This window comes from Bufo bufo, chromosome 2 (assembly GCF_905171765.1).
Source record: "Bufo bufo chromosome 2, aBufBuf1.1, whole genome shotgun sequence".
Lineage (NCBI taxonomy): Eukaryota > Metazoa > Chordata > Amphibia > Anura > Bufonidae > Bufo > Bufo bufo.
Window position 1 is genome coordinate 419421545 of NC_053390.1, and position 25647 is coordinate 419447191.

The 25647-nt window shown below is 43.9% G+C and overlaps 2 protein-coding genes across 3 annotated transcripts in view; one reads left to right on the plus strand and one right to left on the minus strand.

Moving 5' to 3' along the window:
• Positions 1–5098: 5098 nt before the first annotated feature.
• On the plus strand, positions 5099–11897 carry ZBTB5 (zinc finger and BTB domain containing 5). Of its 2 annotated transcripts, XM_040417355.1 has the most exons (3): positions 5099–5517; positions 6829–6874; positions 8752–11897. In XM_040417355.1, the coding sequence occupies exon 3, from the start codon at positions 8756–8758 to the stop codon at positions 10775–10777; it is 2022 nt and encodes a 673-aa protein (XP_040273289.1). In that variant the 5' UTR covers positions 5099–5517; positions 6829–6874; positions 8752–8755; the 3' UTR covers positions 10778–11897. The 2 variants fall into 2 exon arrangements, with proteins under 2 accessions (XP_040273289.1, XP_040273288.1); XM_040417354.1 differs by lacking the exon at positions 6829–6874.
• Positions 11898–12546: 649 nt separating this feature from the next.
• The window catches only part of GRHPR (glyoxylate and hydroxypyruvate reductase), a 42761-nt gene continuing 29660 nt past the window's right edge, over positions 12547–25647 (minus strand). The window contains exons 6-9 of the mRNA XM_040417356.1: positions 22400–22504; positions 22151–22286; positions 16323–16453; positions 12547–12849 (exon numbers count right to left, since the gene is read on the minus strand). Coding sequence (XP_040273290.1) covers positions 12728–12849; positions 16323–16453; positions 22151–22286; positions 22400–22504 — 494 coding nt within the window. The 3' untranslated portion in view covers positions 12547–12727. The remainder of the gene's footprint in view (positions 12850–16322; positions 16454–22150; positions 22287–22399; positions 22505–25647) is intronic.

Sequence of the window (25647 nt, forward strand, 5' to 3'; positions counted from 1 at the left end):
ATCCAGAATGTGGGCCTCCATGGATTCAGAATATACCAAGATGTCATCCAAATAGACTACCACACACTGCTGCAACAGGTCACGGAAAACATCGTTGATGAATTCCTGAAAGACTGCGGGCGCATTGCACAACCCAAAGGGCATAACCAAGGATTCATAATGACCGGTCCTGGTGTTAAACGCGGTCTTCCACTCATCGCCCGCCTTGATCCTTACCAGGTTATATGCCGCCCTCAGGTCGAGTTTGGTAAAGACCGTGGCCCCTTTAAGGCGATCGAACAGCTCGGAAATCAAGGGTATCGGGTAAGCGTTCTTGATCGTGATGCGATTGAGACCCCTGTAATCGATGCAAGGCCTCAACTCACCGCCCCTCTTTTTCACAAAGAAAAATCCAGCCCCTGCCGGGGACGAAGATTTGCGAATGTGTCCGCGTGAAAGCGCCTCCCACACGTACTCCTCCATGGCCTCATTCTCCGCTACCGACAGTGGATAGACTTTGCCACGAGGAGGAACGGCACCAGATTGTAACTCTATGGCACAATCGTATGGGCGGTGCGGAGGTAGGGCAACCGCGCGCACCTTATCGAATACATCCCGGTACTCCTCGTATTCAGGAGGCAACAGAGAGTCCGAGGAAGTACACAGCAACTTGACAGGCCCATGGATGCAACTAGCCCCACACTGCGGTGACCACGAGAGGATCTCGACCGATCTCCAATCGAAAGTCGGATTATGCTTCTGGAGCCAGGGGTACCCCAAGACCACCGAGTAGTGTGGAGACGAAATAACCTGGAGACAGACCGACTCTCTGTGAACGGCACCAATGGCTATCCCCACTGGAAGGGTCTCATGAGTCACGTGTGGCGGCAGAAGGGGTCTGCCGTCTATCGCCTCAAGAGCCAGTGGGGAACCTCGAGCCTGCAGAGGAATGGAATTGGCGGCAGCGAACACACTATCAATGAACAAACCACCAGCACCAGAGTCCACCAACGCCTGGGTCGTCACCGAGCCCCCGACCCAGGAGAGGACAACAGTGATCAGTGGTTTGTCAACACGGGAAACCGGGGACGAGGAGACTCCACCCAAGATCTGCCCCCGACAGGATCTCAGGGTACGAGCGTTTCCCGGACGGTTCGGACATGCCAACCGAAAATGCCCACCGAGACCACAGTACATGCATCGGCCCTCGCGTCTCCGGAGTGCCCTCTCCCCCTCTGACAGGCGAGCAAACCCCAGCTGCATGGGTTCACCCCCAGACAAGTCATCCCCAGGAGGCGTGGGAGGAGAGGGAGGCACGGGTGGGACAGCAAACGTAGGCACCAATCTGTTAGAAGACCTCCGCAGGTTCTCCTTAAAGGAAGGTCTCTCCCTGAGTCTGGTGTCAATCAAAATCAGGAAAGAAATAAGAGACTCGAGCTCAACTGGTAGGTCCTTAGCTGCAACCTCATCCTTCAAGGCATCCGAGAGACCATGAGAGAAAGCAGCGACCAGAGCCTCATTATTCCAGCCCACCTCTGCTGCCAGGGTACGAAACTCAATGGCGTATTCAGCTACGGATCGTGAACCCTGTCTGATGGACATAAGGAGCTTCGCAGCAGAGGCAGCACGAGCCGGCACATCGAATACCTTCCGAAGAGAAGCAACAAAACCGGAAAACTCGGCAACCACCGGATTGTTGTTCTCCCATAAAGGGCTGGCCCAGGCCAAGGCCTTGTCCGAGAGCAGCGAGATCAAGAAGCCCACCTTTGATCTCTCAGTAGGAAAGGCATGTGGCAGCAACTCGAAATAAATGCCCACCTGGTTAAGGAAACCTCGGCACTGAGTTGGCTCTCCCCCAAAGCGCTGTGGAAGAGGGGCAGAACCGGTCATACCCCGAAACACCGCAGGCGCAACAACAGGTGTCGGGGTAGACTCTGGCGCAACAACCGGAGCGGCAGTAGGAGCGAGCCCAGGAGCGACAACCGACCCATCGGCAACGGGAGCGAAATGAGCCGTGCGTTCAAGCAGGGTTTGCAACGCCACAGCGAACCGACCCAACAGGTGATCCTGCTGATCAAGTCTGGCAACCAGCGTGGGTAGCGAGGATGGCCCTGTACCGTCAGAATTCATGGCTTGGTCCTAATGTCACGGAACCATGAACCAGACGTACAACAAGAGATAAATGAAAATAAGAAGGCTTTATTGAAAATAAAGCTGTAAAGCAAAAGTCCAAACGGATGGTGAAACCGAGCAGAGTCTTTGCGAAGCCAGAGGTCAGGAACCAGAAGGGTAGTCAGACGAAGCCAGGATCAGGAACCAGAAGGGTAGTCAGACGAAGCCAGGATCAGGAACCAGCAGGGTAGTCAGACGAAGCCAGGATCAGGAACCAGCAGGGTAGTCAGACGAAGCCAGGATCAGGAACCAGAAGCAGCAGCAGTCTTAGAAGCATGTGTACACAAGAGGACCAAGCAAGGAACTGAAGCCACAGACCTCCTATATATATGAGCTAGGCATCCAGCTCCTCCCAGGGGAAGGAGGAGCCGCAGGGTGGAAGGCTACAAGAAACCCAGGACCCAAGATGGCCGCCAGCACATGTCAAACGAAGGAGAGCAGCAAGCAGGTAAGACCATGACAGTATCCTTGTAGTATAATCAAATTGAGGACAGAACAGCAAGCTCGTTCTATCAATTACATTTAATAATGCTAGCTATATAATAACAACAAAGAACTTCTTTTACAAAAATAATACCAAAGATACCTAATTCAATACAAATATACTGATGTCAGTGGAACTGAGAAATACATTGGAACGATTATAATAAGCTCATTTGGATTTTCAAGACACTTATCATATCTCAATACTAAACTGGTCAAATATAAGAACATATATTAACAAGTGGTTTACGTTTATGATACTATATATATATATATATCAATTTTATCTTATTATATAAGGACGATATGTATTTATTTCTGGTATAAATTATGTGATGGTATAAAATAGGTATAATATGTAATTATTAGCTATATATAGTGATGAGCGAGCTCGGGTGTTCGGCCCGAACACATTGCTATATTCATGTGCTCGAGTGCTCTAAGGAGCACAATGGAAGTCAATGGGAGAACGCTAGGCACCCCTTGCTCGGAAAAGAAGAGGGTGTCTGGTTCACAAAAAAAGGCTAGAAATTGATGGAAACCAATAGAGGGTGCTATTGAGTTATGAACAGCGCCATCTATTGGTTTCATAGTATTCTGACAAGAATATTTGTCTTGTCATAAGACTGTGAAACCAATAGAGGGCGCTGTTCATAACTCAATAGCGCCATCTATTGGTTTTCATAGTCTTATGACAGCTGAAAAACAAGGCAGATTCTGCTCATTTGCATGTCTTTCCCATATGCCCATGTTTATGCAAATTCGTTTTAACATGACAAAACTGTATAGAAAGGTTATTGAATATTATGTTAGGACAATCAGAAAACTTTTTGTCTCCCTAATGATATTGATCTAGGTGTGCAGGTCCACCCAAGCCATCCAACAGATGCAAAATAACTTTAAGATTTACTGGTTCTCAGTCAGATGAGAGCTGGTTTAGAATATCTGATAGTGTACAAAGCTGCCATTGTAAGATGTACTGGCTTTTATCTGTCTTATGAACATATTGATGGCTTGCATATATATGACACATACCTGATGTGTGGTTGTCTATTGTATGCTATACATAATAGAAGACTAGGATGCATCTAGTTGTCTTTTTAAAGCAGTTTCCATAAATTTCTAACTTTTTTTTTTTATAAATCAGATACTCTTTTCTGAGCAAGGAGTGCCTAGGGTTCTCTCATTGATTTCCATTGTAATAAATTGTACTCAAGCACCTGAATTATTCGGCCAAGCCGAGCATAGCTGCTTGCTCATCACTACCTATATATTCTCTAAATCTCGTCTATTATCTAATCGATACCATCATTTGCGATCATATATTTATTTCTATTTTCAGTATTTTTTTTATTATTGCCTACCTATTGGGATTACTGGTGTTATTTGATGTGATTTTTTTTTTTTACTTTTTTTTATTGATTTATCTATATATGTACAAATTGTAGTAAATAGGTTATAAGCGTATATTTATAAGCCAATTCCCTCCAACTCTCTTTATATCTATAATTATTTATCGGCAGCGGGTGTGCACCTAAGGCCTCATGCACACGACAGTCTTTTTTCACTGTCAGTGATTTGACTTCAGTGGTCTGTGTCCGATTTTGCTTCAGTTGTGTTTCCTTGTGTCTTCCTTTTTTTTAATGTCTGACAGGGAGAAAAAAAGGAAGGTTAATGAAAAGTGTAATTTTATTGCATCAAGGTCTTGTAGAAAAAAACGAACATGGACGCGGACACGGATGACATACCAGTTGTGCATCCGTTTTTTTTTGACGGACCCATTGACTTGAATCGGTCCGTCCTCCGTTTTCCACTGACAAGAATAGGACGGATATATTTTTTTGACGGACTGGAATCACGGACGCGGAGAAAAAACGGAGGACTATCAGTTTTTTTTCACAGCTCCATAGAAATGAATGAGACCTCCGCTAAACTGTGAAAAATGACGGAACGGATGCGGATGCACACAACGGTCGTGTGCATGAGGCTTAATCCATAGATTCGGAGTGGGTGAGCCGCTGCAAGTCAACGGTTCTATTTACTCTTTTCTTCTAATACCTGCCTTGTTCCAGTCCTCTTCAGAGAAATTTATGAAAATTGACAACCGGGTGTTACCAGTTGGGGGCGTGTCCCTACACACAGACACTGTCCAATCAGTGCTCACACACCTCTTTGACAAAGCATAAAGGTAACACCCAGTTTTCAATCTTTTTTCATCCATTATAAGAACTCTTAACAGAAAAACAGCAGCCTTGAGAGAACAAGTGCCGCACAGGCGTGTGAGGAGCAGCACTCCGCAGTGTGAGGAGCAATGCGACGCACCGACCGGCTCTGCAGCATAAAGAATTAGACCTGATGACAGGAGGGGCGTGGCGACTACAGCACCGGGTGGGCGTGGTCTAACCTCCTCCTCACAATGGGCCATTGATATGGAGAAGCGCGCACACGCGCCAGGCGTGGCCATTGGATGCGGCTCTGTCTGTGAACGCATGACATGGCTGTGCAGCCAACCTTGCGTTTGTTTACTTGACACAACCGGCGACAACGACGCGAATTCCACTATCGCGGGAGCGCGCAAGTACCGAGCGGACAACAAGTGTAATCTCGCGAGCTCCCGAGACCAATCAGGGAGCGGCGTCGTCCCTGGCTGTCAGTGAACGGGAGGAGGAGGTCGCGCTGTCTGGAGCGCTGGTGTCTGCGTTCGCTTCCCGCCTCCCGCCGGCTCTCCTCCCCCTGTCTGCTGTGCTCTCCCTCCCCGGGTCGCTCGTCACGTCCGGTAGCCGGAGGTTGTGGAGGAGGCCGCGGCCAAGAACAGCAGCACCGGGGGAGCCGTGAAGCACAAAGAGGCCGCTGTGTGACCGAGGCCCTGGGCCTAAGACACAGGTGAGACGTGCCTGGGGTGACGCCTCCTGCTACCCAGAGCTCTGCCCCCTCCAGCCCCGTTATATGTTTACATCTCATGTATGTACATTGTGTGTAGTGGGTCATGTATGTGCTTGTAGAGATCATGGGTCATTTACATGTCTATTGTGTGTACAGGGGGTTATGTATGTGCTTGTAGAGATCATGGGTCATTTACATGTCTCATGTATGTACATTGTGTGGGGGGTTATATATGTGCTTGTAGATATCATGGGTAATCTACATGTCTCTTGTATGTACATTGTGTGTAGTGGGTCATGTATGTACTTGTAGAGATCATGGGTAATCTACATGTCATGTATGTACATTGTGTGTAGGGGGTTATGTATGTACTTGTAGAGATCATGGGTAATCTACATGTCATGTATGTACATTGTGTGTAGTGGGTCATGTATGTACATTGTGTGTAGGGGGTTATGTATGTGCTTGTAGAGATCATGGGTCATTTACATGTCATGTATGTACATTGTGTGTAGTGGGTCATGTATGTGCTTGTAGAGATCATGGGTCATTTACATGTCTCATGTATGTACAGGGGGGTTATGTATGTGCTTGTAGAGATCATGGGTAATCTATATGTCTCTTGTATGTGCATTGCATCTAGTGGGTCCTGTATGTGCTTGTAGAGATCATGTACACATATAGTGTAGCCGGGATCAGTGGGGCTGACGGATGTAGTATGGCAGTGTTCACATTTGTGTTGCAGGATTGTGTCTGTTATGTTAGGACTGATGGCCCCCACTGTTAGAAGTAACATTATTCTAAAAGGGACTTCAAGAGGTGACAGACAACAGTGGAGTTCGGATTGTCACAGAAAATAGCGCTGCATGCTGCGCAGTGTATTTCCAGTAAAGATAGTCACATGTCCATCAATGATTTCTTTCCATTGTTTTTTTGTTTTGTTTTTCCCCCCACAAAACTCCCCATGCTATTTTTAATGTGGTGGGTCCGCTCACTGCTTTAGCCCCATTCGATATCATGTCCTTTCTTGGTGCGGTTTATCAAATCCGTGTGGAAATAACCCATGGTGGTATGGGCAGCAGCAAAGCCTGACAACAATAGGAGGCGGATTCTGTGTGGCACTTATATAGCGCTACTATATACAGACATTAGCATCCAACTGACCCCAATGGGGCTCACGGACCCCAGCGCTGCAAGGCACCAGTGCTAACCACTGAGCCACCGTTCTGCCCACAAAATCCTAAGGCTAACCTGCATATGTTGTGCATTAGGCCCTTTTTTTTTTTTTTTTTTTTTTTTTTTTTTTTGCAGAAAAACCGCAGCACCAGCAAAGTGAATGAGATTTGACAAATCCCAGGTACACTATGCATATTTTTTTACATGTGGGAACTGACCTTCTGTGCGGATGTTAATATCTGCAGCATGACAATTGTGTGATTCTGCACCTTCTGTAGAGGGGTTTCCCCCTAGACTTCAATGGTTGTTAACAAACAGAAAATCCACAATGAATAATGCAGATTCTATGCATACAAATCCGATTTTTTTAAAATTTATTTTTTGCCTCTGATCTTGTCACATTTTCCATGCCAGAATCGGCACCAAAAAATAACTCCAAACAGCTTCCCATTCATTTTAATTAAAAACAGTATATATTATTTTTTCTGGTGCGCTTCATACTGTGCTGGAAAAAAGAAGCATCATGCCCTGTGTGTGCATCTCCCATTGAAATGAATGGGAAGTGGCAATAAAAACACAACAAATGCGGCGTACTCGTGTGCGGTTTTTACTGTGGATCCGAGCCAAAAGCTGCAAGCTGAAGATGCAATTTTGAAATAAAGTATACCCCCCCCCCCCCCCCCAAAAAAAAAAAAATGGGGCAAAGAAACTGGTTTAGTTGCCCATCTATTTTCTCTCATTGTGATCGCTGTGGATAGTTTTGTTTCTTGGCATAGAGGTGCCAGTCTTGTAGCGATCCTTTAGCGCACATATTATCTCTGTGGGGTTCCATCATGAATGGAAATGGAGTATTATACACTCAGTATGATTTTCATCTTCAGTTTCCCATCTGTGATTTGCTCCATCATCTGGTAAAATGTGGGGCTTTTTAAGACACAGGGTTGACAAAAAACAATTGCGAATAGCACGTAGTGCGTTTTGCCTTCTGTGGTTTAGTCATTTCCTCTGATCTGTCCTTTCCTTGAAGCGGCCTGCAGCTTTTTGTGGCAGTTCCTGATGCCAGAAGGGGGTTGGAAAGGAATGAGAAATATGAAGAAAGCACTAAACTGCTTCCTGGATCCTATTCTGGCTTTGGTTCAAAAAAACTGCCCAAAAAGCGGTGTATGCTACCATCCTTAGGCTTATTCCCACATTAAAAAGGTATTTAAGCACAAAAAACTTTCCCCAGTCTGTATTTTTTTTTACAGCATGTGAAGCCTGGGGAAGGTTTTTTTTTTTGTTTGCCCTGGCTTACCCCTAAAAATAGTTTTTTTTGTTCTATTGTACTGTTACGTCCATCCATTGACAAAGCAAATGCTGTCCGATACTTGTCTACAAAATGCAGACCATTCTAAAGTTAATGGGTCAGCAAAAATGCGTATGCAACACGGACTGCATCTGTATTTTGCAAATCCACGTTTTGCGAACCTCAAAACTGATCCAGTAGCGTGCATGGGAGCAAAGACTTAGGCCCCATTCACACGTCTGCAATTTCTGCGGAACAGAATTGCGGACCCATTCATTTCTATGGGGCTGCACGATGTGCTGCCCGGATACGGAATTGCGGACCCGCACTTCCGGGTCCACAATTCCGTTCCCGAAAAAAAAAATAGAACATGTCCTATTCTCGTCCGCAATTGCGGACAAGAATAGGCAGATTCTATTAGTGCTGGCGATGTGTGGTCCGCAAAATGCGGAACGCACATTGGCGGTGTCCGTGTTTTGCGGATCCGCAAAACACGCTACCGACGTGTGAATAGAGCCTTACTCTCACATTATAGGGGTTTAAAAAAAAATAAGCAGAATGTACACGCACCTCATCTGTACTTCGCCACTGCCATTCCACCAGTGCCTGGGTCCTCCCTGCACTCCGGATCCTTGTTTTATTATATTAGTATTGTGCCTTTTGCAATATTTTTTTTTATTTCTCAGAATGTAATGTTTTTTTTGCTTTTGAACATCCACGACATGCACCTCGCCTAAAGCTATGTACTGACTTTGCATTTCCTTTTTTTCTAGGAACATGGATTTTCCTGGACATTTTGAGCAGACATTTCAGCAGCTCAATTACCAGCGTCTCCAGGGCCAGCTTTGTGACTGTGTAATAGTCGTGGGCAGTAGACATTTTAAAGCTCACCGCTCTGTGTTGGCCGCATGCAGTACTCATTTCCGCGCTCTATTTACTGTGGCAGAGGGTGACCAGAGCATGAACATGATCCAGCTGGACAGTGAGGTGGTAACATCTGAAGCCTTTGCGGCCCTGATTGACATGATGTATACATCCACTCTTATGCTTGGGGAGAGCAACGTGATGGATGTCCTACTGGCTGCATCTCACCTCCACCTGAATTCAGTAGTGAAAGCATGTAAGCATTATCTCACGACGAGGACATTGCCCATGTCTTCTCCAAATGAGAGATCTCAGGAGCAGAGTGCAAGAATGCAGAGGTCTTTCATGCTTCAACAGCTGGGATTGAGCATAGTTAGCTCTGCCTTAAATTCCAACCAGGGTAATGAAGATCAGTCGCCGCAGCAACAGAATTCGATGAGCTCCTCAGTTCGGAATACTATGGTTGAGCAGAGGGCCACCTTTCCAATAAGAAGGCTTCATAAAAGAAAGCAAACCTCTGAGGAAAGGGCTAGACAGCGCATGAGGACCTCCATTGAAGAATGCCTCATAACAGATGTTACCAATGAAAGTATTCAGTCGATGGTTAATTCTCGTGAAGAATATTTTTCTCCTGATTCTATCAAAATTGCAGACAATTTAAAATCGGATTCTGCCCCTGACAACCAGGAGGATGGTGCTATCATATTTGATCAGTCATACAGTAACCAAGAAGACACACAAGTGCCCAGTCAGTCCGACAATGGTGGGGAAAACCTCATTTCAATGACATCTCAGACGGCCTCTGAAACGGGCTACGGCCAAGAGTCCTGTAATAAAACAATATATACTTCTGAGACTATTACAATAGATGAGAAAGACCACATGAGAGTTATTGTTAAATCTGAGCCTTTGAGCTCCCCGGAGCCCCAAGATGAGGTCAGTGATGTAACATCCCAAGCAGAAGGGAGTGAGCCTGTTGAAGTAGAAGGCGTTGCAAACGGTGAAAAGATTGAACTGAGCCCAGAAAGCAGCGATCGTAGTTTCTCCGACCCTCAGTCAAGTACTGATAGGGTGGGAGATATCCATATACTGGATGTGACTGCTAGCTTAGAGCACAAATCCTCTTATAGCATTTCTAATTTTCTTAATAAGAACAGAAATGGCAGCCTCAGCTTAAGTCAAAACAGCGATGATAACATTCCCAACACAACCAGTGACTGTAGAATGGATGGAGAGGTGTCCTACCTTATCAGCCCCGAGTCCGGACCCAGCGGTCATTCGTCTAATATGATGTCTCACATGGATAACCCTTTCGGTGATGGGCCTGACTCTCATTTTGCTCGTCCTATGCAGGATGTAATGAGTTTACCCTGTGTTCAGTCCTCTAACTACCGTGGAAATGACCCGTTTGGAGTGGAATTCCCAAGGTCCGGGTTAGGACTTCACTCTATGTCAAGATCTATCATGGGCAATGTTAGGGGCCGCGCATTTAACTTACCAAATTATCGCCGCATTGCCCCCAAAATGCCTATCGTAACATCAGTAAGGAGCGCTCAGCTACAGGATAACCCTTCCAATTCGCAACATATGATGAACGGGTCAAATTCCTCATATGATAATGGGAACACTTCCCAACAGGGTCCACCACAGTTGACCAGGGCTTCTGCAGATGTTCTGTCTAAGTGCAAGAAAGCTCTCTCCGAGCATAATGTGCTGGTGGTAGAGGGGGCCCGCAAATATGCCTGTAAAATCTGTTGTAAAACCTTCCTGACTTTAACAGACTGTAAGAAGCACATCAGAGTACATACCGGTGAGAAACCGTACGCCTGCCTGAAGTGCGGCAAACGCTTTAGTCAGTCCAGCCATTTATATAAGCATTCCAAGACTACTTGCCTGAGGTGGCAAAACAGTAATCTTCCCACAACGTTGCTTTAACTTTAGCACCACTTCTGCAAGACCAGTTGATCTCATGTTGTGTGATGTAGCAGCATCTCCTCGTACTTATCTAAAGTAGAAAGACTCAGCGTGTGTTGTGAACGAACAAGCAAATGACTTTTGGACAAAGTATCTGGTCTTGGAAGGGAAAATCCCCTCTCCTTGAGGTGCAAGTTCTTCATTTCTTTATGTATGTTTTATGTAAACTGATACCTGAATACTAACATACTGTTTTACCAGGCATTTCTGTACAACCATGTAAACCTATAATGCAGCTGAATGCATTTTTAGCCATTTTTTGGTAAGTATTGTTTCCTTCCTTCAAGTAAGTTATTGAAAACTACGTTTTTCAATTGAAGACAATATTTAAGTCCTTCCAATAAAGGATCTCCATTGCCAGTGTGTTTACTTGTGCGCTATAGCCTCTGTGGTTTCACTTGAGGACTTTTATTTTAATAGATGCAAACAGAAAACAGACAATTGTTCATGATGTATTTAATAAGTCTTAAACACTTCTATTCTCACCCCTTACAGGGATTCTCTGAGAATCATGACATTTTAGCAACTGCCAGCAGCTTGCCTCTCTAAGCTGAGGATTCATACTTGCCTGCTCCCGTTTTTTTTTTTTTTTTTTCATATTTTGCACCGTTTACATCCGGCACAACATGGGCTTCAGCAGTAAGGTGCCACTTGTGGTCATGTTACCGCTAAAGACAGTCATTGGCTGCAGCAGAGCATTTGACCATGCTGCGCCGGATGTGCAGGGAGTGGAGTATGGAAAAAAAAAAACACGCAAGCAGCGTGGAGCAGGCAAGCATGCATCCTCAGCTTAGTGAGGCAGGTTTATTGTGACAACTAAGAATATGTTTTGGGCCTCTTTCACACAAGCAAGTTTTCTGTCCGGGTGCGATGCGTGAAATGAATGCGTCGCATCTGGACCCATTCACTTCAATGGGTCTGTGCACATGAGTATTGTTTTTCATGCAGCATATTCTAGATTGTGTGTCTTTCCTCAGCCTGTGACCCATAGAAGTGCACGATGCAGTGTGTTTTACGCTGATGGTTGTTAGGAGATGTTAGATGCAGAATGTTATTCTTTACGCTTGTGAATGCATGCAATCCAGATGGGGAAAAAAAAAAAAAAACTGACTGAACTTGCATGAAAATCCATAGTTTTTTTTCCTGAACAGATCCAGACACAATCCATAATCGCTTTTGTGGAAGAAGCCTTAGGAGAAAGAATCTGAAACCAGGACAGGCCTGTAAAACCTGTTATGTTTAGGAATTATTAAAAGTGGTCACCTAATAACGGCAAAGGTACTTTTAACCACTTAATGACCAGGCGATAGGAAACTGTAAATTATGCCTTATTCACACAGTCAGTGATTGGAGGCCAAAACCAGGTGCAGGTCTATCCCTTATACCTTATGTCCATGGAGGCTCCAGTTTTAGTTTTGGCTCACAATCAATGATGGAAATCCCTGACCAAAACACTGATGTGTGAATAAGGTACGGATGCACGTTTGTGTGCAAGAGGCCTAACAGCTTAGTTTGTGAACCTGTTTAATAAGGGTCCATTCACACGTCCGTATGTGTTTTCCGCAAAACACGGACACCGGCAATGTGCATTCCTCATTTTGCGTACCGCACATCGCCGGCACTCTCATAGAAAATGCCTTTTCTTGTAAATTTAAGGTGTTTTTTTTCTTGTAAATTTAAGTTTGAAAATTGCGGACAAGAATAGGACATGTTCTATTTTCTTGCGGATGCGGACAGCACATTCTGGCCCCATTGAAAATGAATGGGTCTGCACAATTGCGGAACGGATGCGGACCCATTTTGCGGACGTGTGAATGGACCCTAAAGCTACAGATAGTTACTAAAAGTCATTACAGAAACGCGCTGCATCCAGTTGGTCTCTTTGTATACTTGTCTATATTTCATACAGCTTCAGATCTTGAGTTCACTAGGCATCTCCTCCCCAGCCAAGCCTTTCAGTAGATTATTTACCGCAAGTACAGCCATTGTGTTCCGTGTACTGTAGGTAGCACTTCCAATATGGGGTAAAATAACTGTAAGCATAAAAAGATTAATCTGCTTATCCTCAAGAATATATGTAATCTTTTAACTATCCACACATGAACAGACATCACAGATTTAGTGCGCAGTGCAGGATTAGAAAAACATGGCTACTTTCTTCCAAAAACAGCACCACACCTGTCTTCAGGTTGTGAGTGGTATTGCAGCTTAGCCCCATTCACTTCAATGGAGCTGAATTGCAATACCAGACACGATCCATGGATGGGTGTGGTGCTGGTATTTAGAAGAAAGACATATTTTTGTAATCCTGGACAGTTACTTAAAAAAAAAAAGTTAAAAAGCAGGGAAGGTGTTAAAAAAATTGCCCCATTCAAGCCAACATGGTTCAGACTCCCTGCCACAAGACTTATAGATTAAAAGTTATGTTTTAGAGGTATTATTCTGCAGTGACCCAGTTATTTTATCTTAACCCCTTCCCACATTATCATGTACATGAGCGAATGTGGCTCCTTGCCGCATCCTCATGTGCATGTACGTGATGGGATCGGGCGGGTGCAGGACCCGATCCGCAGCACGGGTCCAGCTGTTACTGATAGCCGGACTCCTGCTTTATCCGCCAGCATCGGTGTGTGCGGTGATGCCGGCGGATTAACCCTTTTACCTGCGGCAGTCAGCGCTGACCGCGGCACGTGCGGAGTATACAGAGGGAGGGGGCTCCCTCTGACTCCATCGCCCCCCCGCGCTGGCAGGGGGTTGATGGTTGCCATGGCAGCCCCGATGCCTGTGTAGCATCGGAGCTGCCAACCTACGGAAGCCCAGGAGATCCAGCATGAGCGCTGGGTCTCCTAGGCAACTGTCAGCGTCTCACAGTGTGAGACACTGACAGTTCAATTCAGTACAATACAGAATGTATTGTACTGAATTGAAACGGATTAAACCCTGAAAAGATGAAAAAAAATTTAAGTTTCAAATAAAAAAAAATAATAATAAAAAAAAGCATCCTTTTTCCAAAATAGTGTAAAAAAAAAATGAATGTAAAAAATAGGGAACAAAGTAGACATATATCGCCGTGTCCGTATAGACCGGCTCTATAAAAATATCACATGACCTAACCCCTCAGGTGAACACTGTCAAAAAAGCAAAATAAAAACTGTGCTAAAAAAAAAATTTCTCTGGTCAACTTACATCACTAAAAGTGCAACACCAAGCGATCAAAAAGGCGTATGCCCCCCAAAATAGTACCACTCTAACCATCACCTCATCACGCAAAAAATGAGCCCCTACCTAAAACAATCGCCCCAAAAAAATAAAAACAAATATGGCTCTGACTATGGAGACACTAAAACAATTATTTTTTTCAAAAATATTAGTGTATAAAACTTTAATTAAATAAAAGTAGACATATTAGGTATTGCCACGTCCGTAACGACCTGTTCTATAGAAATATTACATGATTTAAACGCCTCAGATGAACACCAAAAAAAAAGTGTAAAAAAAGACATTTTTGTCACCTTACATTACAACGCACCCCAAAATCGTACCAATCTATCAGTCATCTCATCCCGCAAAAAATGAGACCCTACCTTAGACAATCGCCCAAAAAAAATAAAATAAACTATAGCTCCCAGAATATGGAGACACTAAAAAAACAAAAAAAATTTCAAAAATGCTTTATTATGTAAAACTGAAACAACCAAAAAAAAGTAGTCATATTTGTTATTGTCGCGTCCGTAACAACCTGCTCTATAAAAATACCACATGATATAACCTGTCAGATGAACATTGTAAATAACAAAAAGTAAAAACGGTGCCAAAACAGCTATTTTTTTTTTTTATTACCTTGCCTCACAAAAAGTGTAATATAGAGCAACCAAAAATCATATATACCCTAAAATAGTACCAACAAAACTGCCACCTTATCCCATAGTTTCCAAAATGGGGTCATTTTTGGGAGTTTCTACTCTAGGGGTGCATCAGGGGGTCTTCAAATGTGACATGGCCCTCCAAAAACCATATGGCGTTCCTTTCCTTCTGCGCCCTGCTGTGTGCCCGTACAGCAAATGGGGCGTTTCTGTAATCTACAGAATCAGGGTAATAAATATTAAGTTTTGTTTGGGTGTTAACGCTTGCTTTCAAATAAAGAGGAGAAATTCAGCTTCCAAACAACGTGTTCAAACTTTAATAAATAAGTGCTTAAAATCCAACATGTATATCCAAGTCTACGCATTTCAGATCATTCCATACAGATCCTTACTCATTTGAACACGTTGTTTGGAAGCTGGATTTCTCTTTATTTGAAATTGTTCATCGCTTAGTTCCCGGCGTATGTCCGTGTCTATCTCCAACACAAGACCAGGTGAGCCTCAACAACCCTTTTCACGGATTAACCCTTATCTTTGTTACTGGAAAAAATAGATTAAAATTGAAAATCTGCCAAAAAAGTGAAATTCAGAAATTTCATCTCCATTTTCCTTTAATTCTTGTGAAACACCTAAAGAGTTAACAAAGTTTGTAAAATCAGTTTTGATTAACTTGAGGGGTGTAGTTTCTACAATGGGGTCATTTATGGTCGGGGTTCCACTATGTAAGCCCTACAAAGTGACTTCAGACCTGAACTGGTCCTTAAAAAGTGGGTTTTGGAAATTTTCTGAAAGATTTCGAGATTTGCTTCTAAGCCTTCTAACATCCCCAAAAAATAAAATGGCATTCCCAAAATAAATGAATAACTATTTTGGAGGTATTACTGTATTATAAAAGTCGAAAAATTGAAATTTGATAATTTTTCCAGATTTTTGGTAAACTTGGTATTTTTTTTTTTTATAAATAAAAATGAAATTTTTTGACTGAATTTTACCACTGTCATGAAGTACAATATGTGACGATAAAACAATCTTAGAATGGCCTGGATAAGTAAAAGCGTTTTAAAGTTATTACCACAAAGTGACATGTCAGATTTGCTAAAAATGGCCTGGTCCTGAAGGTAAAAACTAGCTTGGTCTTGAAGGGGTTAATTACCTTTTATTATTCAGTGACTTCTTACAAGCAAATTAACACCCTTTTACATGGGCCAAAGAGTGGGTCAATTATCGGGAACACATGTTTCTATAATTGCTCGTTCCTGTTAACTGGCCGATGTTTATGTGGCACATAGTCAGCAGCACATCACCCTGTATAAATAGGAATGTGCTGTCAACAAACTGAATCTGTAAGGGATGAGTTATTATAATAGTGGTCGTTCATCCCCATACAGTGAGGATGACTGCTGCATGTAAGTGCAGCTCACGCGAGCAGGCAATGCACGGTTTGTTCCCGATCACTGCCCCGTGGATTGGCCCATGTACACAGCTCCTTATTCCCAATTTGGAACTACATCTGCCACACTAGAAACTAAAGATGTTGGCGATGTCTACTTAACTCCTATAAACTGTTCTAAAGACTAGCACTACAGTTTATAAAAAAACACATTCTTAAGTATTGCCACATATAACAGGTATAAAAACATTACCACAGTTTTTTAGGTTGAGAAGCGGGTGGTTTGTTGGCAGTGGTTCAGGAGTTGTTACATCTAAACCAGCGGCTGCAATCTGCCCAGTGACCAGGGCCTGGTACAAGTCTTCTTGGTTTACAACAGAGCCTCTGCAAAGGGTGTCCACAAAGTATTAGCATGTTCATGGTCTAAAATTTACAGACTCTAACATTTCCAGAATTAGGCAAAGACTGGGGTGGATGTTTTTTTTTTTGTTATATAACTTCCATTTAAACTGTAGTTTTATGTGATATCATTGCCTACCTAGAAGTCCTCCACTACTATTACTAAATTATTTAATCTATTCTCGGTATAGGTCATGAATTTCAGATCAGTGCCAATCAGGGATTTTAAGAGATTGTGGCACTCATGCAAGCGCTGCATCCTCTTTTCACTGCGAGCAGTCTACATTGTAGTGGTGATGCAGTATAATTACAGCAGTTTATCCCATTCGAGGCGCAATTACACTGCACCACCACTATGACGTACACGGTGTGCAGGTAAACACTGAAGAGAATGCAGCTTGAGTGCTGCGGCCCTTCAAACAGCTGTGCAGAAGGTACTGAGAGCTGGAGCCATCATCATATATTAATGACCTAGTCTGAGGAAGTCCGAATAAAAGTCGATGTGAGATGCTGCTGATACAGTCTGCATTTATCTAGCCTGAGGATGGGTCATCAGTATTGTGAAACTGGAATACCCCTTTAAGGGTCTATTCACACGTCCGTATGTGTTTTGCGGATCCGCTAAACACGGACACCGGCAATGTGCGTTCTGCATTTTGCGGACCGCACATCGCCAGCACTCTCATAGAAAATACCTTTTCTAGTCCACAAGCAATGGATGTCATAGTACAGGCTCAGCCATGCATTAAATTAGAGTGGCTGATGTGTGATACTACTTTTCCCTCTGCGGCTGGGGAGCTGGACACACTACTGATAAAGCTTCTTTCTTTGGAGAAAACAATGCATATTTGGGATAGCCCTTTTATTGAAATAATTAGCTCTGGAAAACTTCTCATTTTAATGTACAAAAATAGCTTGGTAGCATGCATCAACACTTCTCTGCATAATGGGAACTGGGGCAGGAAAAACGTGGAGTTGTTACCCTAATCAGACAACTTTTTTTCTTGCTGAAATCCTTTCTCCCCTTTTATGTTTTTTCTTGTAAGAACCGGTATGTTAATCCTTTACATTCTCAACCAACAAAATGTGAAAGTTCAGGTTTGTGTAAAAATATCTCTCATCCAACTCCCCCACTCACATTTTAACTTGGGAAGTAGAGTGGAGACGAATGGAGGAAGCAACTTTAAAAAATGATATGAATAACTAAACCAGAAAAAATATCTATATATAGCAAACACCTTGCACTAAAAAAGTGCCCCTATATACTGCAAAATTGGCTGCAACTGGAAGGGGACTGAATTTAATTTATTTTTTATTTTAGTTGTGTTCATTCTCCTGAGATGATAAAAATGACCTGGTCATGAATATAGGCCAAGTCTTGAATTTATTCCTACCAAGACGAATTAAAGGGGTTGTCCAAGTTATATTTATTGATGACCTATCCTCAGGATAGGTCATTAATATCAGATCGGCGGGGGTCCGACACCCGGCACCCCTGCCGATCAGCTGTTTAAAGAGGAGGCGCGCGCCGTGCCAGTGCTGCCATCTCTTCACTGTTTACCTTCTAGCCGTTGCATCTGCAGTGGTGAGCAGGTGTAATTACACCCAAGCCGTCCCATTAAAATGAATCCTGAGGATAGGTCATCAATAAATATAACTTGGACAACCTCTTTAAGGAGTAAGTGGCTCTCAATTTAAAGGGGTTTTCTGGGATTAAACTTTTATGTTCCATTAAACATGCCCTCCCTGTGTTCACAGCCCTGCAATGCCTTTCCCTGCCTCCATTGATGCCCCCTCATCCTTGACTTGTTACCCCCATTGTGTTAGATGCCACTTGGCTGAGGTATGGGCCTCTATTAGCTGTCTCTGTGTACACAGGACGGAGAGACAGCTGACTGTAATGGTGAAGCAGGGAGACATCTGCTCCCCGCTTCACCAGTCACCTAAGCAGCCGGCGCGCCTCAGGAGTAGCATGATGTAGTGTCACACATCACGCTGTTGGTCTATGTAAAAGGAGCAGTGCCGGCTGGGAATCGGCTGTGCAGGAGCGCCACGATGTGAGACAGTTCACACATACCTCAGGCACGCAGCATTCAACAGTGTGTTACTACACCGTGGGGAAAACAAGTGAAGGATGAGGAAGGCGTGCACATACACAGAAGCAGAACCCCAAACGTGACATCACGTCGACGGGTAGTGCAGCATGTGACCCATCAACGTGATGCCAGCAAGACAAAAAAAAGGTCACATGATTGGCTTGTAAAGTGAGCAAAGGAGACAGAATAGGTAATACAACCATATTAGATGTGTGTTAGTATGGGCAGGACATGTTTAATGGAACATAAAAGTTTAATCCCGGAAAATCCCTTTTATTTTATGGAGAATCATAATCTATATGCTAAAATTAAAGAGATAAATGGAATAGACGGCTCTACTGTTCAAGCAAATGGTAGAGGTGCAGATACTGCTAGACCTGACTCACCCAGTCAGAGGAGAATAAAGCTGAAGAATTAGGATAAGCAGGCACACTCTTATTTGGGTCAATCTATTATATTTTATTTATAGTATTTAAATATTTAAAGTGATTGTATAGTAAAAAATCAACTAAGATCTTGAGTGTATAATATACGTGCTGGAAAGGTCATAGAATAAATGGTTCAAAAAATGATGATAAAGTGATGGTACAAAAAATAAAGATAAAAAATATAAAGATAAAAATAATAGATATATGTCCTTTTTAATAGATGATAAAATTGTAGAAAATAATTTAAACGTAAAAAATTGTAGTGGTGAGTGGGTGATCGCCACTAAACAGTCGCCACTGGGTAGAGGATAAATTATGCGCTTATTATGGTGGTTCTTCTTAATCATGGAATAGTCTTTCATAAAAAAGTAGCCGCTGAACAGCGGATGGATGGTGCGCTTTATATGTTTATGTCTCCATAGAGTGGTCTTTCATAAGACAGTGGCCGCTGGGCAGAGGATAAATATTGCGCCTTGTGTATTTATGTCACTATATATAAAGAACTGTCTTTCATAGATCAATAGTGATATATATATATATATATATATATATAAGTCTGTTGTTCAAGGCTTCAAAATATGTGACAGTATGTATAATGATCTCTGTATTCCTTGTGCAAGGCTGTGGGAGAAAGGGATGCTCTGGCTACAGAGGTCACTTACCCTTCACCCAGGAGTTCGACAGCGTGCCTCGTGGCTGCCTAGGACGCCAGGAGGCGTGGTTCGCACGTCTGGAGTGTGACGCGGGCGGTGACGTGATCGCAGTCTTTCTCAATGCTTGTTCAGAGCGATCCTTTTGCTCTGGTTGAAATGATGCGCTGTAGTTAGGGAGAGACTCAGTAAGGGAGAGACTCCTGAAACGCGTTTAAGAAGCAGAGGATTGCTAGAACACTAACTACAGCGCATCATTCCAACCAGAGCAAGAGGATCGCTCTGAACAAGCTTTGGGAGGATCGCGATCACGTGACTGCCCGCGTCACACTCCAGACGCGCGAACCACGCCCCCTGGCGTCCTAGGCAGCACGAGGCACGCTGTCAAACTCCTCTGAACGGCGCTGGATTCAACACACCTTCCCAGGAACCGCCGACCATCATTGGAGGACCTGACAACAGCGCTGTGTGAAGGGTAAGTGACCTCTGTAGCCAGAGCATCCCTTTCTCCCACAGCCTTGCACAAGGAATACAGAGATCATTATACATACTGTCACATATTTTGAAGCCTTGAACAACAGACATATATATATATCACTATTGATCTATGAAAGACTGTTTTTTATATATAGTGACATAAATACACAAGGCGCAATATTTATCCTCTGCCCAGCGGCCACTGTCTTATGAAAGACCGCTCTATGGAGACATAAACATATAAAGCGCACCATCCATCCGCTGTTCAGCGGCTACTTTTTTATGAAAGACTATTCCATGATTAAGAAGAACCACCATAATAAGCGCATAATTTATCCTCTACCCAGTGGCGACTGTTTAGTGGCGATCACCCACTCACCACTACAATTTTTTACGTTTAAATTATTTTCTCCAATTTTATCATCTATTAAAAAGCACATATCTCTATTTTTATTTTTTTATTTTTATTTTTTGTACCATCACTTTATCATCATTTTTTGAACCATTTATTCTATGACCTTTCCAGCACGTATATTATACACTTAAGATCTCAGTTGATTTTTTACTATACAATCACTTTAAAAATTTAAATACTATAAATAAAATATAATAGATTGACCCAAATAAGAGTGTGCCTGCTTATCCTAATTCTTCAACTACATGCTAAAATTACCAACATAAATATCTGCAATCTAAAAAAGTATATGTATATTAGGGATCGACTGATTATGTATATTAGGGATCGACTGATTATCGGTTTTACCGATATTATCGGCCGATATTCAGGATTTTGACTGCTATCGGCATCTATTTTGCCGATATACCGATAATGTATGGGGAACACAGATCGCGCTGCTGACAGCGCTCTCCGTGTTCCCTCAGCAGCACAGGGGAGAAGGAAGCAGTGTCTCCTCCCCCTGTGATGCCGCCAATGAAGAGACAGATGAGGAGGGGAGGGGCTGTGGCCACTGCGCCACCAATGATGTTAACTTACTCATTTATTCCAATTGAACAGGAGGCGGGAGCTGGCTGCAGAATCACATAGCGGGCTCCCGACCTCTATGAGCGGTAGCTACGATCCGCGGTAGTTAACCCCCTCAGGTGCCGCGGATCGCAGCTACCGCTCATAGAGGTTGGGAGCCGGCTATGTGATTCTGCAGCCAGCTCCCGCCTCCTGTATATGAATAAATGAGAGATTTATCTTCATTGGTGGCGCAGTGCGCCCCCCACCCCCCGTATTAAAAATATTGGTGGTGCTGTGCGCCCCCCCCCCCAGTATTAATCATTGGTGGCAGTGGCCACAGGGTCCCCTCCTCCGATCGGAGCCCCAGCAGTGTAAGCCTGGGGCTCCGATCGGTTACCATGGCAGCCAGGACGCTACTGAAACCCTGGCTGCCATAGTCAGTAACCTTGCTGCTGTGTGCACAAAGCACAGAGCAGCAGGGACAGTGTGAGATCCTAGTCACCCTGATAGAGATCTATCAGGGTGAATAGGACAAGGGTTCTAGTCCCTAAGGGGGCTAAAAGTTAGTAAAAAAAAAACACAAATATTAAGTATAAATGAAAAAGAAAGATTTACAAAAAAAACCAAAAACTACACATTAACAATAAACATTCATTTTCAGCAGATTTGTGTACGATTTTTTTATTTTTTTTTTCAAAAATGAAAATTCACAGAATATCGGTATAAATTATTGGCTATCGGCCTGAAAGGTCACAAATTATCGGTATCGGCCCTAAAAAAATCAATATCGGTCGATCCATAATGTATATGCTGAGTACAGTATTGTAGTAAAACGTTACCAGTCTTTATGCCACATACATTTTAGAGGATTTGGTCTAAACCAATGGTTCCCACTGCTAACTTGGAAAGCAGAGTGTAGACGACTGAAGGAAGGAACATATAATGCTGTATACTACCGCTTACTATACTAACTTAGTTATATGTAAAGTCTGCTTGGCCAAGAGACTGCCTGTAGTTCAGGTAGTGAGGTAAGCTAGCAGGCAAAACAGTTAGCTGTACGAACTTACCGACTTATGTTAATAAAAACTGAGGTTTTCTTCATCCTGCTAAAAAAATCCTTGTTGCACAACCCCTCTGTCTCAGGGGTTAAAGAGCAGGAAACAATGACAAAATCGGAATCCTCTGTAAGTTTTTCATGAGAAACTAAAAATATTTGAAAAAAACAGGATATTGGTATTTTCAAGCCCATTGAGAGCCAAGACCAAAGAAGAAAATTGTCCCATAGAGGGAAGAAAGATAAACTGTAATACAATTACCATATTCAGCATTAACCTCTGCAGCACATTCAGGTCGAGGCCGACGTCCTGTGTACAAGAACTTTTTCACTCCAAAAGGTTTAAGGCGTTGGGCAATAGCCAAACCTAGGGAGGGAGGAAGGAAACAAATTATACGTTCTTATTTTAACCTCTTCCCGACATCTGCTGTACATGTACAGAGCAGCGAGAAATGGTCATTGTGACACGCTAAGATGGTTGCCGTCTCTGGTAGCTGGACATCTTTACTAATTGCCCAAGGGGTTTCACGACCACCAATCACTGCGATTAGCCGGTCAATTCTGACCAGCCGGCCACAGCATTCTCACTGGAAAAACCAACGAGGGGGCTGCAGGTGACCTAACATGGAGGTGATTTGTGCTGTCCAGGAGGAGGACTGAAAGATTTTATTGTCAGGACCCCCTCATTAGTACACTGCTCAAAAAAATAAAGGGAACACTTAAACAACACAATGTAACTCAAAGTCAATCACACTTCTGTGAAATCAAACTGTCCACTTAGGAAGCAACACTGAGTGACAATCAATTTCACATGCTGTTGTGCAAATGGGATAGACAACAGGTGGAAATTATAGGCAATTAGCAAGACACCCCCAATAAAGGAGTGGTTCTGCAGGTGGTGACCACAGACCACTTCTCAGTTCCTATGCTTTCTGGCTGATGTTTTGGTCACTTTTGAATGCTGGCGGTGCTTTCACTCTAGTGGTAGCATGAGACGGAGTCTACAACCCACACAAGTGGCTCAAGTAGTGCAGCTTATCCAGGATGGCACATCAATGCGAGCTGTGGCAAGAAGGTTTGCTGTGTCTGTCAGCGTAGTGTCCAGAGCATGGAGGCGCTACCAGGAGACAGGCCAGTACATCAGGAGACGTGGAGGAGGCCGTAGGAGGGCAACAACCCAGCAGCAGGACCGCTACCTCAGCCTTTGTGCAAGGAGGAGCACTGCCAGAGCCCTGCAAAATGACCTCCAGCAGGCCACAAATGTGCATGTGTCTGCTCAAACGGTCAGAAACGGACTCCATGTGGGTGATATGAGGGCCCGACGTCCACAGGTGGGGGTTGTGCTTACAGCCCAACACCGTGCAGGACGTTTGGCATTTGCCAGAGAACACCAAGATTGGCAAATTCGCCACTGGCGCCCTGTGCTCTTCACAGATGAAAGCAGGTTCACACTGAGCACATGTGACAGAGTCTGGAGACGCCGTGGAGAACGTTCTGCTGCCTGCAACATCCTCCAGCATGACCGGTTTGGCATTAGGTCAGTAATGGTGTGGGGTGGCATTTCTTTGGAGGGCCGCACAGCCCTCCATGTGCTCGCCAGAGGTAGCCTGACTGCCATTAGGTACCGAGATGAGATCCTCAGACCCCTTGTGAGACCATATGCTGGTGTGGTTGGCCCTGGGTTCCTCCTAATGCAAGACAATGCTAGACCTCATGTGGCTGGAGTGCGTCAGCAGTTCCTGCAAGACGAAGGCATTGATGCTATGGACTGGCCCGCCCGTTCCCCAGACCTGAATCCAATTGAGCACATCTGGGACATCATGTCTCGCTCTATCCACCAACGTCACGTTGCACCACAGACTGTCCAGGAGTTGGCAGATGCTTTAGTCCAGGTCTGGGAGGAGATCCCTCAGGAGACCGTCCGCCACCTCATCAGGAGCATGCACAGGCGTTGTAGGGAGGTCATACAGGCACGTGGAGGCCACACACACTACTGAGCCTCATTTTGACTTGTTTTAAGGACATTACATCAAAGTTGGATCAGCCTGTAGTGTGTTTTTCCACTTTAATTTTGAGTGTGACTCCAAATCCAGACCTCCATGGGTTAAAAAATTTGATTTCTATTTTTGAATTTTTGTGTGATTTTGTTGTCAGCACATTCAACTATGTAAAGAACAAAGTATTTCAGAAGAATATTTAATTAATTCAGATCTAGGATGTGTTATTTTTGTGTTCCCTTTATTTTTTTGAGCAGTGTATATACATGTAGGGAACGGACGGAGTGGCTACCAGGCTTGGCCTGAGAGAGCTATCTCGACTAGCTACATTAGTAAGGGGTGCATGGGAGGACCCATTAAAACATTTGCTGTAGGGCCCAGTCACTTCTACTTATGCCACCAGCAGGAATGCTTTTCTTTTCATGCCCTTCTTGGCACAGTGTGCAGGAAGCCGCGATGGCTAGTGGCTTAGCTCCACTCAATGGTGCTAAGCTGTGAGTGGGTTCACGGCCTTAAAGGGCTTCTGTCACCCCCCATTGTGCAATTTTCATTAGCCGACATTAGCTATTTGCTAATGTCTGCTGAGTGCAATCATACATGCCCTACCTTTGTCTGTGGCTTATTTCTTGTAAAAATCATACTTTATCATATGCAAATTTCGTCACTACCAGCAAGTTGGGCGTGTCACAATCCGCCACGTGAACATGCCCTTAGGACAAAGGGGATGTTCTTGTACTGACCATATTTTACGGTAACAGCAACTCCCCTGCTCCTGTAGGAGGTACCGCTACACCCAAGCCCCATGGCCTACAGAACGTACATGGTAGTTGTTGATTTTTAAGACAACAAAGCTATGGTACCAAAAGCTGGTCATCCACACAATAGAGATAGCACTGTGCTATTTTGAGCTGCAGGCTAGATGGGAACATTCTTCAATTTCAAGAGATGGTGATCAAGGCTCTAATTTTTGGAAGCCAAAGAGAAGAGTGACCCAGTACTTCTAGAAGTGGCGCCACCCATATTGTACCCGGACAAGATTTCCCTGGTGAAGTCCCTCAACAGCAAAGAAAGGAAGGAACTAAAAATGATGCAGAGTCTGTTTCAAAAGTGGGATACAAAAGAACGCCATTTGTTATTGTGAGATCTGCCCTGAAAAACCTGGCCGTACATAAATAGTGCAAAGTGTACCACATCCATTAATTATTAATCTTCCGGGAGTTTGATACTAGTGAGGGACTGGGCATAGCTGCCGGAGCACGGCGGCCTCCTCAAAGTGATGATCTGCCGAGCGTTGGATCATCACCAATCAGTTATTGATGACTTAGGTCATCAATATGAAACTCTCGGAAAACCCCTATCACTTTTAACCAATCACTGCACATTAATTTCAGTGAAAAAAATACTCACTACATCCCTAGATAAATTACTTGAGTTTCCAAAAGGGGGTCATTTCTTGGGGGTCTTTCTGCAATTTTCAGCCAGTGCTGTGTATTACCAACTTAGATCTCAAATG

Bases quoted from the DNA above. Each gene is read 5' to 3' on its own strand.
- ZBTB5 (XM_040417355.1), top strand. From the start codon at position 8,756: ATGGATTTTCCTGGACATTTTGAGCAGACATTTCAGCAGCTCAATTAC.